At 46.1% G+C, this 12,002-nt stretch overlaps 1 protein-coding gene across 1 annotated transcript in view; it reads left to right on the top strand.

Annotated features, from left to right (window-relative positions):
* Positions 1–2,785: 2,785 nt before the first annotated feature.
* Wif1 (WNT inhibitory factor 1) overlaps positions 2,786–12,002 on the top strand; it is a 61,510-nt gene continuing 52,293 nt past the window's right edge. Inside the window, exons 1-2 of the mRNA XM_055626053.1 lie at positions 2,786–2,975; positions 3,414–3,553. Coding sequence (XP_055482028.1) covers positions 2,828–2,975; positions 3,414–3,553 — 288 coding nt within the window. The 5' untranslated portion in view covers positions 2,786–2,827. The remainder of the gene's footprint in view (positions 2,976–3,413; positions 3,554–12,002) is intronic.

Genomic DNA, 12,002 nt, shown 5'->3' on the forward strand with positions numbered 1-12,002 from the left:
TGTGTGTGTGTGTGTGTGTGTGTGTGTGTGTGTGTGTGTGTGTGTGTTCATGTACACATGTGTAACTCATGCACAGAGGACCGAGGAGGACATCAGCTAACCTTCCGTATCATTTTTCACTCTATTCCCTGAGGCAGGAATTCTCACTAAACCCAGAGCGAGGCTAGCAGCCAATAAGCCCCCAGGCATCCTCCTGCCTCAGCGAGCACACTACCTCGACCAGCTTTTTAATTTTTGCCAGGGATATGAGCTCAGTTCTTTGAGCTTGACTCTCATCTGCTTAGACATCTCCCTTGCACCAATAATTTTGAAAAACGTTTTTGTATGCCTCTAAAATTAGATACAATATAATGTCTCCTGCTGGAGGAGAAATAAACAGAAAAAAAAAAACAAACAAAAAACAGTTGTTGTTGATGCTGCTGACGACGACAACGATGACGACTGTTGACGATGATGATGACATGGGATAGGCTACTTTCTCTGTAGCCCAAGCTGGACTTGAATTCCCTAGTAGTTTAGGCTGGCCTCATTTTCACTGAAACCATCCTGCTTTAGCTTCTGTTCTGGGATAACAGGCATTTGCCACCACAACAAACAAAACAATTTTCAAAAGGCTCGAGGGAATGTCCTCATAGCAAGATAGATTGCTGTTTCAACACCAAAGGCAGAAAATCCTCCTCTCCAAGGAGAGGATTTACTCCTTTTTCAGCTTCTCAGCTAGTAGTTGACAAGAACAGCCTGTAGAGGGCGTCCTTGCACCAAGAGCCATAGAGGTCTGAGCAATACTAGGGGAGAAAAAATCTTCAACGAAAATCCCACACTCCAAGTCAGAGAAAATGTCTTGTGTTGCGAAATTATCACCTGTAACTGACTGACGCTGGCTTTACGATGTGAAAGGGTTGTGAGTTCGCCTAATGTAGTGAAACATTGTACAAATGAATATTCATTGTAGCAATAAAGTAAGATAAAGTGTTGGGGACAGATGTTTCGTTTTTTGAGATTAGGGTCCCAGGTAGCCCAGACTGGCTTCCAACTCCTAGGTAGATTAGTATTAACCATGAGCTCCTGATGCCCCTGCCTCGACTTCTTTAGCGCTCGGGTTACAGCGTGTGCCGCTACAACCGGTTTAAATGTTTTGCTTTAAAGGAAGAGTAGCTGTAAAGCGTTTGAGGCAAACGTCCTAATTGTGACTTGCTCACAATGAGCAATCCTTGCGAGAAAGGGCTTTGCGGTCAGAGCGCCCGATCGCGGTCCACCGTGATTTGAATTCTGACTCTTGTCACTCACCAGCTGAAGATCGGCCGTCGACTTACCGGACTTTTTAAAGCTTTAGTTCCCCATCAGTAAATCCAGGCTAGTAACAACAGCTACCAAAAGACCCGAAAGGGAATAAACACCGAAAGTATTTTAAAAATGAAGCTCCGTGTGGAGTTCACAGTCACAATGGAAGTCCTCTGTGTATCATTCCCCCGCCCCCATCCCCTTTACAGAATAACCTAACATTTGATGAACGCGCGCACATCGGAGTCCGACTTCTGTCTGTAGTATGTTTGCTTTTCCCTGCAGAGAAACCCGTTGCTCTGCAAAGGACCCAGCTCCAGAGCCTAGATTCTTGGGGGCATTTGTTGAAAAGCCAGTGGGCGCCAACAAACAAACAAACAAAACAAAGCTTTTCCTGAGTCTGAAAACTTTCTCTGTTTTTTGAAAAACGGTTTGATCCCTCTTTCTCTGCACATTCAAGGAGTCATTACCCCCCGCCGTAGGTAACGCTGGAAGCCGCTGCCAGCTAAGCGCTCTTCCCACAAGACCCTTGGTCTTGTCCACAGACTCCTAAGATTTCAGGGACTGGACACGCGTCTCCAATTTATTATTTTCAAAACCATTTTTTTTTTAAGGGGAGTCCTGTCCTCATGGGGCGGGGAGGGTGGGGAGTGCAGCTACAGGTATCATCCGGGACCTAGGGACCTAGTCTGCGTGCACCTGGGTTGTCGAGAAGACAAACCGCGCCACCTGTTGGGTATCTGTCCAGTGCAGAAACGAACGCCCTGGGAGGACCAGCGCCTGCAATAGCCCCGCCAAACCCTTGGAGTCTCGTTTTTAACTTCCCCCGAGGGTGCAAACTGTCAGCTCGACAAGACGGAGTTAGCAGGCAGGCACACAGAGACGCAGTCTGAAAGCAAAGGCGGACTGCGTGCGTTCAGTTAGCCCCGGGCTGAATCTTCGACCCCCGGTCGAGCCCAGCCCTTTCCGGTCTCCGCATCCCCGCCACCCCCACATTTCCCTCTCCCGGCGACAGGGGGATCGAGTGACGCCCCAGAAGTCCCTCTGGGTGCGTTTCTCGGTCGTGTCCCCATCGCCTAAGGCCGCGCTCCATTCACCTGGCTCAGGGAGCGAGCGTGCTCTCTCGCGGCCCCGCCCCCGCGGCCCGACAGCGCCCCCTAGTGGCGGCCGCCTGCTCCTCGCCGGCCGCTCTCCGCGCTCGCCGGTGCCAGCCGTTCCCCGCGGTTCCTCCCTCCCGCGCGTGAGCCTCTAGCCGCCGGCGCTGCGGGACGCGCTGGCATCGCCAGCTCCGCCAGCCTCGTGTCTCCGCGGTCCCCCCCCCCCCCCCACCAGGCTCCCTCCTTCTGCGCGGCCGCGCATCCACCCCCTCCTCTCCCGCTCTCCCCCGGGCTCACTCGCCCCGGAGACTGAAGACTTGCACGCCCAGCTGGTTGAGTGGGACCAGCTCCAGCCCCGCCGGCTGCAGCCAGGGCGCAAACTTCACAAGCAGCACAGGTTGGATCGCTGCGGCAGGAGCTGCCCCACCGGCGAGGAGATCCTGAGCAGCATGGCTCGGAGAGGCGCTTTCTCTGCTTTGGCGCTCAAGTTCTGGAGCATCCTACCTTGCCTGCTCCTGCTGCGAGCGGACGCCGGGCAGCCGCCCGAGGAGAGCCTGTACCTGTGGATTGACGCCCATCAGGCCAGGGTGCTCATAGGTAAGGCGTCTGCACCTTCTCAGCCCGTCCTCAGTCTCTCCTTTAGAACAGAGGCACAGACACCGAGTGAGTTTTAAAACTTAACTTCGAGGGTGATTGCGTCCTCCTTTCAAAATCAGTATTTTCCATTTGGAAGCTTGGGAGTTTCTTTCAAAAAAAAAAAAAAAAAAGCCGACTTGCCAACCCTGCTGTTGCTGGTGCTGGTCCTGACTGCAGAGCTGTTGCAGGAACCCAGCTTTAGCCCGGTCAGCTCTACTTTGTGCGAGCAAGCTCGGTTCTAAGGACCAAGGGAGGAGAGGGGACTCCGTTGGTACCGCAGGCAGGTGCTTTCTGTAAGGCAGGGACCGCCGCTGGTTCTCTCGGGTTTTGTTTTCTGCATGAAATGCCCGTTCCTTCCACGTGCATCTAGTTTGATAGCTTTGTTTATTTACACAACAGGATTTGAAGAAGATATTCTGATTGTCTCAGAGGGGAAAATGGCCCCCTTTACGCATGATTTCAGGAAAGCCCAGCAGAGAATGCCAGCTATTCCTGTTAATATCCACTCCATGAATTTCACCTGGCAGGCTGCAGGACAGGTGAGTTCTGATAACAGAGAGGCGGAGAAAATTCCTCTTTTGGGATTTCCACTCTATAATAATGCTATGTGATGTAGTACCATTTACAGTCTTAGGCAAGTTCTTGTCTGGTTGCCGAAGCAAATAAGGAATTAATTTCCAGCGTATTTAAAGTTGCCAAGTAAATGGAAGAATCTAAAGAACGATGTGCCTACAATCACCATTTTAATAAGATTTTTCTGTCTTGAGGTTTTGACTATAAAAACCCTAAATATTCATATCACTGTGCTTCGGTAATCATTGATATTAAAAAAAACAACAGAATATTAAGACTTTCTATACCAAGTAATAATCATTTGTAACATTATCTGTACTTTACAACAAAATAAGTTTTGTTTTCTTGACGTGCATTTTAAAAGGCTGATATGTTGAGTGTTGTGAATGTTGTAATTTCTGGTAGAGACGTTCAGAGACTCAAAAGGAATATAAAACTATGAAGAATAAAGATTACTGATTTTTTTAAAGTGGCCACTCAAAATGCTTTCCTCTGGAAAAAAAGAAAGAAAAATCTGTGTTAATGAGCCATTCCCTTTCGTACTGAACATGTGATCACCTGTGTGTGCTACTGTTTATACATCATCCTCATGATAGTATCAAGGTCCTCTTATTTGGGAAGAATAGAATGTGCGACTTCATTTTTTTGTGGCACAATTGTCTAGAGGACAAGTGGTAAGTAATAAATTCTGCTCATTAATTGATAAAAAAATGTGCCTTACCCTAATAACCATTGTAATTATAATTAACTGCATATTTTCAGGTTTTCTTAATTCTAAAATTACTTAAATAGCCATTCTCAAGTGGAATGTAATCAAGAAAACATTGTATAAAAAGCAACTGTGCTAAATCAGGAAACCACGTTGGTTCCCTGTAATTGCCTATTACAGTGCAGGCATGACCGTTTCAGCTGTCTTTTTATCCACAAGCATGTTGTATTTTAAAAAAAAAAATCTTCTTTTAAAAATAGATCCCACCCAGACTTTAGTGTTCTCATTGCTATGCGTTTTTGTTAGCCGATGTTTGGTAGATCTAGGTCAGACATTCTACGGCCCCATTGCATAGGGAAGTTCATTGGAGCCTCTGTTGTTCTTTTTCCTGCCATCAGTTCTCTCCTCATAGATATTTTATGTGCAATTCAGTTCGGTATATTGTGAAATCAGTAATGAATAGCTGGCCTCTAATGGTTTCCTTCTCTTTCACCAAATCTGTTTGCTGGTGGTTGACCACTTGCTATTGCTCTCAACAGTCTATATTTTAAAGATACTTTTTCATAATAATGGATCCTCCAAAAGCATGAGAAAATTTTTCAGCCTTCACCCCAACAGGTGAAAGGGTTGCATCATTGTAGAATGGTAGAAACTGCCAACCCCAACATACAAATACATACACACACACACACACACACAAATGCACATGCGTGTTCTAAGGCATTAAAAGGGAAGGCTTCAATTCCATGCTCTCTTCTCTATTGCTTTTTAATAGTGCATGTTCACAAATATTGGCCTCTCACTGAATAGAAAACAGATTTGTGTAGTCAGCAATCTCAGAGTTGTCTTGTGGGGGCTTAGAGGAAGTAGTAGAACTAGCTAAAGATGAAGTCTCTAGTATTTATTTTCTCCTGCTTAGGTGTTGATTAAATGTATGGCTTATCTCTTTAAGTAGAACAATATTATCACCTCAAGCAAGTTACTTTGTTCTCTGTGGAGAGATGACTCAGGTCATTCCATGCAATTTGAGGGTAGCCTAGGTAGAACTCACAATGCCGAAAGATATGTGGTTTTAAATCTTACTTAAATGTAACTAATTTTGCTCCCTAAAATAGTGTGATTCCAGCATCATACCTTTAATGCCAAGGAAATTTGAATATAGGAAAAAGTAATGACTTCAGTATCAATTAAGTATTTTGAAAGGCATGCATAGCTAAAGCCAAACCTCATCAAAACATGAAAAACGAGAAGTTCACCCTAGCATCTAGTTATTTAATCCAAATGATATCAAACACTTACACATTTCAACACTGCAGAAATGAAATATATCTGATTGACTAAATTTTAAGCCTTAGCTGTTTTAGCAACATGTGGACAAAGTATTTTTTTTAAAGATACAAGACCTAGTAAAAGAAATAAGGAATAACCTATTTCTAGTAAATTTTGAGTCCAGTCATCAGAAATGTTATGAGCCATGTAAAGTATATCCCACGCTCAACTTCAGAAAAGTTCAAGGAACTTCAGAGAAGTTCAAGTGAGCACTATTTTTTTTGCAGAGAACTGATCACATCTTCTGCAAGTGCTTTCAGTGTGTGGGGATTGGGCACTCTTAGGTCTGATGTATGCAGGAGACTTGCAGCCGGTGGAGGAGGAAGACTCAAATGCAGCCTTTTCAGTGGGATATTTTATTTCCAGAAACAAATATTAAGAAAATTGCTATGAACAACTGTTACACAAGTTTGGCCAAAAAGTCACTTTGGAGGTTCAGAGATCATGGCAGTATAGGATGAAGTGATGCATATTCTAGACATCATTTGAGGCCCTGGGAATTGTTTTTTCTTTCTTCTTCTTCTTCTTTTTTTTTTTTAATAACAAATTAGCCTGTGATAATAGTACATTTTGTTTGATTCCATTACAAGCAGGTTGGCGATTGCAGGAGAATCCGTTCGATCAGCCTCCAGTCTTTTAAGGCATGAGCACTGCCTTAAAAGGTGCTGTGACCTCTCGTTATCCCAGTTGTGAGCATGGGTTGGTCTCTCATCTAAAAGCTAATTTTATATTCGATGTGCGGGAATGGATGAGTTTAAACACGTATTGGACGAGTTCAGAATCGTGTGATGTTCTAAGTTACAAACACTTGATGAATATCTATTATCCCACATGGTTCCTATACTACCTACCACTCAAGAAAATGGCAGAATCAGTGGTGTTTTCATGGGCAATCATCCATAGAGACCAAGATCTCACTAATGCTCATGTGGTCTCACCATCTTCTGAGGTCCTCAAAACCCTGCTTTTGCGGACTCCTTCCCTGCCTCAAATCATCCTACCTGGATTTCCTTTCTTCTTTTGGTTGGTCGGGTGGGTAGGAATCTCTCTATATATATAGCACACTCATTTTCTAGCCTGCCTTTTCTAAAGGCTTTCAGCTGAGAAGAGTTTCCACTGAAAAGGGCTTGGGCTTAAAGGGTTTGTAGTCACGAAGGGGAAAGACCCTTTACTGCTGTGTACAACTGTTTAACAGTTGTTATTTTTCAGTGAGTCTGTGCCTTATTCGTATTTTCTAAATTTGAGACAGGCAGAGACCATAAACAACCATTTCGGTTTTCTAAATTAGGCGCTAATTAAACATTTTATTTGGAAAATAACACTTCCTAAACCCCAAGGCTTTCAAGTAAAACTTTTAATGGGAGGTTTTGTTAGACCAATCTGAACTCTAGGACGTTGATGCTGAGTTCCACATGAACAAATTTGGCACAAGGCCAAATGTTTTATTGACATAGTTCCTATGAGTAGATCTTCATGCATGAGGCTGAGAAGGACTTGGTCTTTTAATGAGAACATAGCCTATTACCTGCAGAAGTATTAGGGCATTATGGATCTAGAACTTAGCTAATGAGGATTATTGTTTATTCATTATTATTTTGGGATGCATCTATTTTTATGTTGCTTTTTTCCTTTCTAGTCTTTTCTTGTTCTTTTTCTCTTTTTTCTTTCTTTTTTTTTTGGGGGTGTGTGTGAGGGGAGCTAGGTTGACAGATTCATGCTAATCCACCAGCATTGAGTTTCCATTCTTTTTATGGCCAAAAGTCTGAATTTCTTAGTTGGATGACAAGGAAGGCCTGGGGCGAAATTGCTGTCCGTGGACTAGAAATTTGTTGGGTGAAGACAACCAGCCCATGAGAGCTTCAAATCTATCACCTGCATTACAGAGAAAAGCTCTAGCCATCAGGGCCAGCATGTCTGGGTCTTAGAGAAAGCTTTTGGTGAAGCAGAGTCTGTACAGCTCATACAGGCACTAGAAGGCAGCAGCGTAGCTTCGTTTTCACAGTATTTTTCTGCTGTCTGCTGTCCTGTGGATGCCTTTATTTTAGAAGACTTGAATTTATCAGGCCAGACTGCAGCAACATGTTCCTTTGTGGTTTTATTTATTATGTGCCTATGCTGTGTGCCCACATGGGCTCATGGGTGAAAACCAGAGGACATTGGGTGTCCTGTCACCCTCTACTTTATTCACTTTATTCCCCTGAGACATGGTCTCTCATGGAACCCGGAACTAGACTGATAGCCAGTCTGCTGTAGCAATCCTTGTCCCCACCCAGCACACACAGCTACACCTGGCTTTTTACATGCATTATGTTCAGGCCTTCATGCTTGTTCAGCAAATGCTCTTATATACTAAGCCACCTCCCCAGGCTCCTCTTTTGTTGCTATGCATGGCCATCAAGAATAGAAAATACTGGGCTAGATAAGTAATTCAGTAGGCAAGAACCTGATGCAAAGTTTTGGGGTTAGTCCCTTGCACCACCCAAAGCAACAGGAATAGACAATACATACGGTGAAGTTGCAGCGTATCAAACGAAGCACTTCTTCCATGCAGCATTAATGATGAGTGAATTAATGATCCCCATTAGCTCCCTATCAGCTAAAGCCAGTCTTGAACCATTGAAATCTGCTTAAAAAAATAATGGCTAAAGTACACAGAAAACAGGAAATCCTTGCCTGGACTTGCTTTGTGAATGAGTTCGGGCAGTCACACCCAACTTCAGTTATGAAAAGAGGAAAGCACCACTAAAAGGGATAGGAACGAAACCCGGGCCATTTCTCCGACAGCCAACTCAGATGTTGACTAATTTTTTTTTTTTTTTAAAGAAACAGAATGATTGTACAGGTACATTCCAGTAGCACCAACTGGATGGTCTGACTCCATCAGTCGAGTGCTGCAGCATGCCAGAGGGCCTCTGCTCCCAAGGCGGAGTTGAGATGATGCAACACCGGCTCCATTAGTTTCAGCTGCAGTTTGCAGTCTCGAGTTTCCCGCTGGAGTGGCTGCCTCCCAAGGATGCAGGATGCTCAGTAAAGCGGGCTTTCCCCTTGCCAAAAAACAAAGCATGGCAGCGGGTAGGTGACTTTTTATTCAAGAGCAACCTCGCTGTCTTCAAAGGCCCTTGCCCCACCCCTCTGCAACCCCACGGTTGTGGTAACACTATTGTTTAAATCCCTCCATCTCCCCCTAACGGACTTAGGATGGTTTGAGTAGCTTCCTCCAACTCAGCGGCTTCCTATCTTGGTATTCCCATCAAACTTTAGTGTGCCTTTACATCGCCAAACGAGGGAAAGACCTTGTGTTCTGACCCCTGTCCCGCAGTTTCAAGAAGGGAATGTGAATATGTTTACATACCGCCGGCACGATTTTTTTTTTTTTAAAGGGAGGTACACGTCTCAAAAGGACGGCTTTAAACCTTTAGTGTTAAGTTCTGCTCTGCCCTGGCCTTTTACGCTGTGTTGTGGACCTGCCACTTGGGATCAAAGAGTAACTGCAGAGCCCATTTCGTTTAGCAAAGCAGGCATATGCCAGCCATCTGTTGCATCGGCTGATAGAAAACAGCAGTTAGCTTCTCAAACTTGTGCCAGAAAAGGGGGGAGGGGCCGCGTAGCTTAGAGGGGATGAGTTACAAGGTACCTTGCAAACCACATCTGGTTCTCTAGAGGTCTACATGGCATCAACGTAAACTCTGTTGTGTCTCGCTTCCACGGCAGTGTAAAGTCGCGTAAACAAATACTAAACTGATGTCCCTTCTGCTTAGTCCTGCTTTGAATTTGCTTGCACAAGTAAAGGTGGTTTAAATACCCATGGTGAGGCAGAGAGGTCTTTTGTTTTAGGTTAAGCTCGGTCCACCTGCCCATCCCTGATAACTCAGAGGGAGCTTTTGAGTAAACAACCTTGGGGGAGCTGGCTTGCATGCCGGCGACTCTCTGTGGTCCGAGTTCTGGAGGATGCCTCACAGTCAGGGCCTCGCTGACTGTGGTGGTTTAGCCAGCTCGCTCAAGTGCCAGGAGAGTAACATGGCTACATGCCTGGGGACCTGAAGAATGGGCGTTGTTCTCCCGTTTAGCCTCTCCCTCTGACTCAAGTGTCGCAAACAACAACCACAGAGCTAGACACAGGGCACCAGAACTCAATGAGCTCAGCTGGGGAAGCAAATATCCACAAATCTATCCCACAACTCAGGTAAGGTTAGAACCCAGGCGTGGCCAAGAGCACATCTGCCTCTTTTCTGGCTAGGGAGGGATGAGGCTTTCTAAGCTGTGTGAGTTAATTCCCTGAGGTCAGTCAGCGTTCCACTCATCTTCCTGTCCATTCATTCCCGCCTTCCTCTCCAGCAAAAGGAAAAAAAAAAATCTCATGTGGAAGCTGTAGTGTGTCACAGTGTGTCCCACAGTATAACCTTTTGTTCATATTTCTTTACTTGTGAATGTTCATCACCATGAGCCATCGGTCTGGCTCAGCGCCTCTGGCTTCTGCTACACTATCCATACTGGATCCTCATCGGGAATCCTCTAGGCTATCCTGTTGGTGTCCTTGGTCATGGAGATCCTGCAGCTTTGGGATCTGCAGGACCAGCCCCCTCATGTGCTCCAGCAGTTCCATAAGACGGGGTAGGTGTTGGGGTGGGCCAAGTCAAAGCCCTGGATCTGAGCCTGGGGGTGTCTGAGCTGGTCAGCCCACCAGCTCTCCCACACGCAAACCCTGAAAACCCCACAACCGGGTCCAGCTCTACTCTGCTTCCTGGGCAAGGGTAAGGGTGCTCTCCCAACTGCTACAGCTGGCAAGGAATGTGGCCAGCTCTTCATGATGCCAGATGATGTGTGGGGTCAACTCTGCACAGCCCTCAGACATCAACATGGCCCCAGATAGAAGCCCAGCCCAGAGACACCAGCCTGGTCTTTGGTGATAACAGATCCCCCCACTGCTGCAGGGAACCAGACATGGCCCTTGGTCACAGCTCTCATCAGGACCTCACCATGGCCTTAGGTCATCCCCAGCTGCTCTCTACCCTCAAGTCTCCGGTTCTACCTCTTCACTGTGCACTCATCCTCCTTCTCCTCTTTCTCTTCCATCTTTCCACCACTTACTTGCTCATTTTGTATATGGGGTCGGATCAGGAGTGCTATGCCACTTGTGCCATGTTGCACTGGGCAGGGGTCGTCTCAGGCTTGCTCCCCATCCAGGCTGTGTGGTACTGGGCTAAGGGGTCACACAGCAACTCTTATAAAGAGAAGCATCTAATTGGGGCTGCCTTACAGTTTGAGGGGCTTAGCCCATTATCCTCATGGCAGGAATATGACAGCACACAAGCAGACATGATACTGGAGAAAGAGCCAAGAGTTCTATATCCAGATCCACAGGCAGCAGTAAGAGAGGACATTGGGCTTGGCAAAGCCCACCCACAGGGACACACTTCCTACAACAAGGCCACAGCTGCTCCAAAAGGCCACACCTCCTAGCCCCTGTCAAGTAGCACCACTTCCTAATGTCCAAGCATTCAAATTATGAGCCTATGGGGCCATTCCTACTCCAACCGGCACAATGGATGAATTTGTTGAAAGAATCTTGGAAATGGTCAGGCCACATTTAAAACCCAAGTCCTGAGTAAAGTCTTACAGGGGCAGCTATGTGGTACGGTCTGAGACAAAACAGCTTAGGGGTGAGGACTGAAGCTACCAGTGTGAGAAAGGAGAGACTACAGTCTTCGTGTGTTGGCCAGTACTTAGAGCAAGCTTTGGGAGAAATGCATGATCAAGAGCCTTCAAGAAAATAAGCATCCAGTTAAAAAGACAGAAGTGTAAACAGGCTTCACGGATGACAGGCAGGACGTGGAACATAGTCCTGTAGACGTTCTGAGGTAGTGCCCAAGGAATTATGGGAGGGAAGAGAACTGTAAAGCAACCTTCGACTACTGAATTAACTGGGCCAAAATAGGGCAAGTGGAACAGCTTGGGATGAGACACGTAGACCAGAAATGTGGTTGTCTGGGTCTCTGGTGTTTTGGGTGCGGCAAGTGTGTAATACAACGTAGGAAGTGGAGCAGGCGTTGATTCTAGGTGACTCTCCTTCGAGCAACACCTCTGGGACGTGCTCCGTAGACCGTGGCCACCAGTCACCGAAGAAGCGTAGTAGACACCCTCAGGCTTTCTTGGGAGCAGCTAGACTGCAAAGGCATCTGGGAGCAAAAGAGAAGATCCTGGACGAGGAGAAGGGAAAATAAATTGGAGAAAGATTTAGGCAACAAAAATCTGAAAGTTGTGGTGCTGGGAATAAGAAGTCACTTGTGCTCCACTCAGTCTCACTCAATGGCCCTTCAGCCTGTCTGTCACACACACACACACACACACACACACACACACACACACACACACACACA

Source organism: Psammomys obesus, unplaced genomic scaffold, assembly GCF_907164565.1.
Source record: "Psammomys obesus unplaced genomic scaffold, mPsaObe1.curated_primary_1811, whole genome shotgun sequence".
Taxonomy (NCBI): domain Eukaryota; kingdom Metazoa; phylum Chordata; class Mammalia; order Rodentia; family Muridae; genus Psammomys; species Psammomys obesus.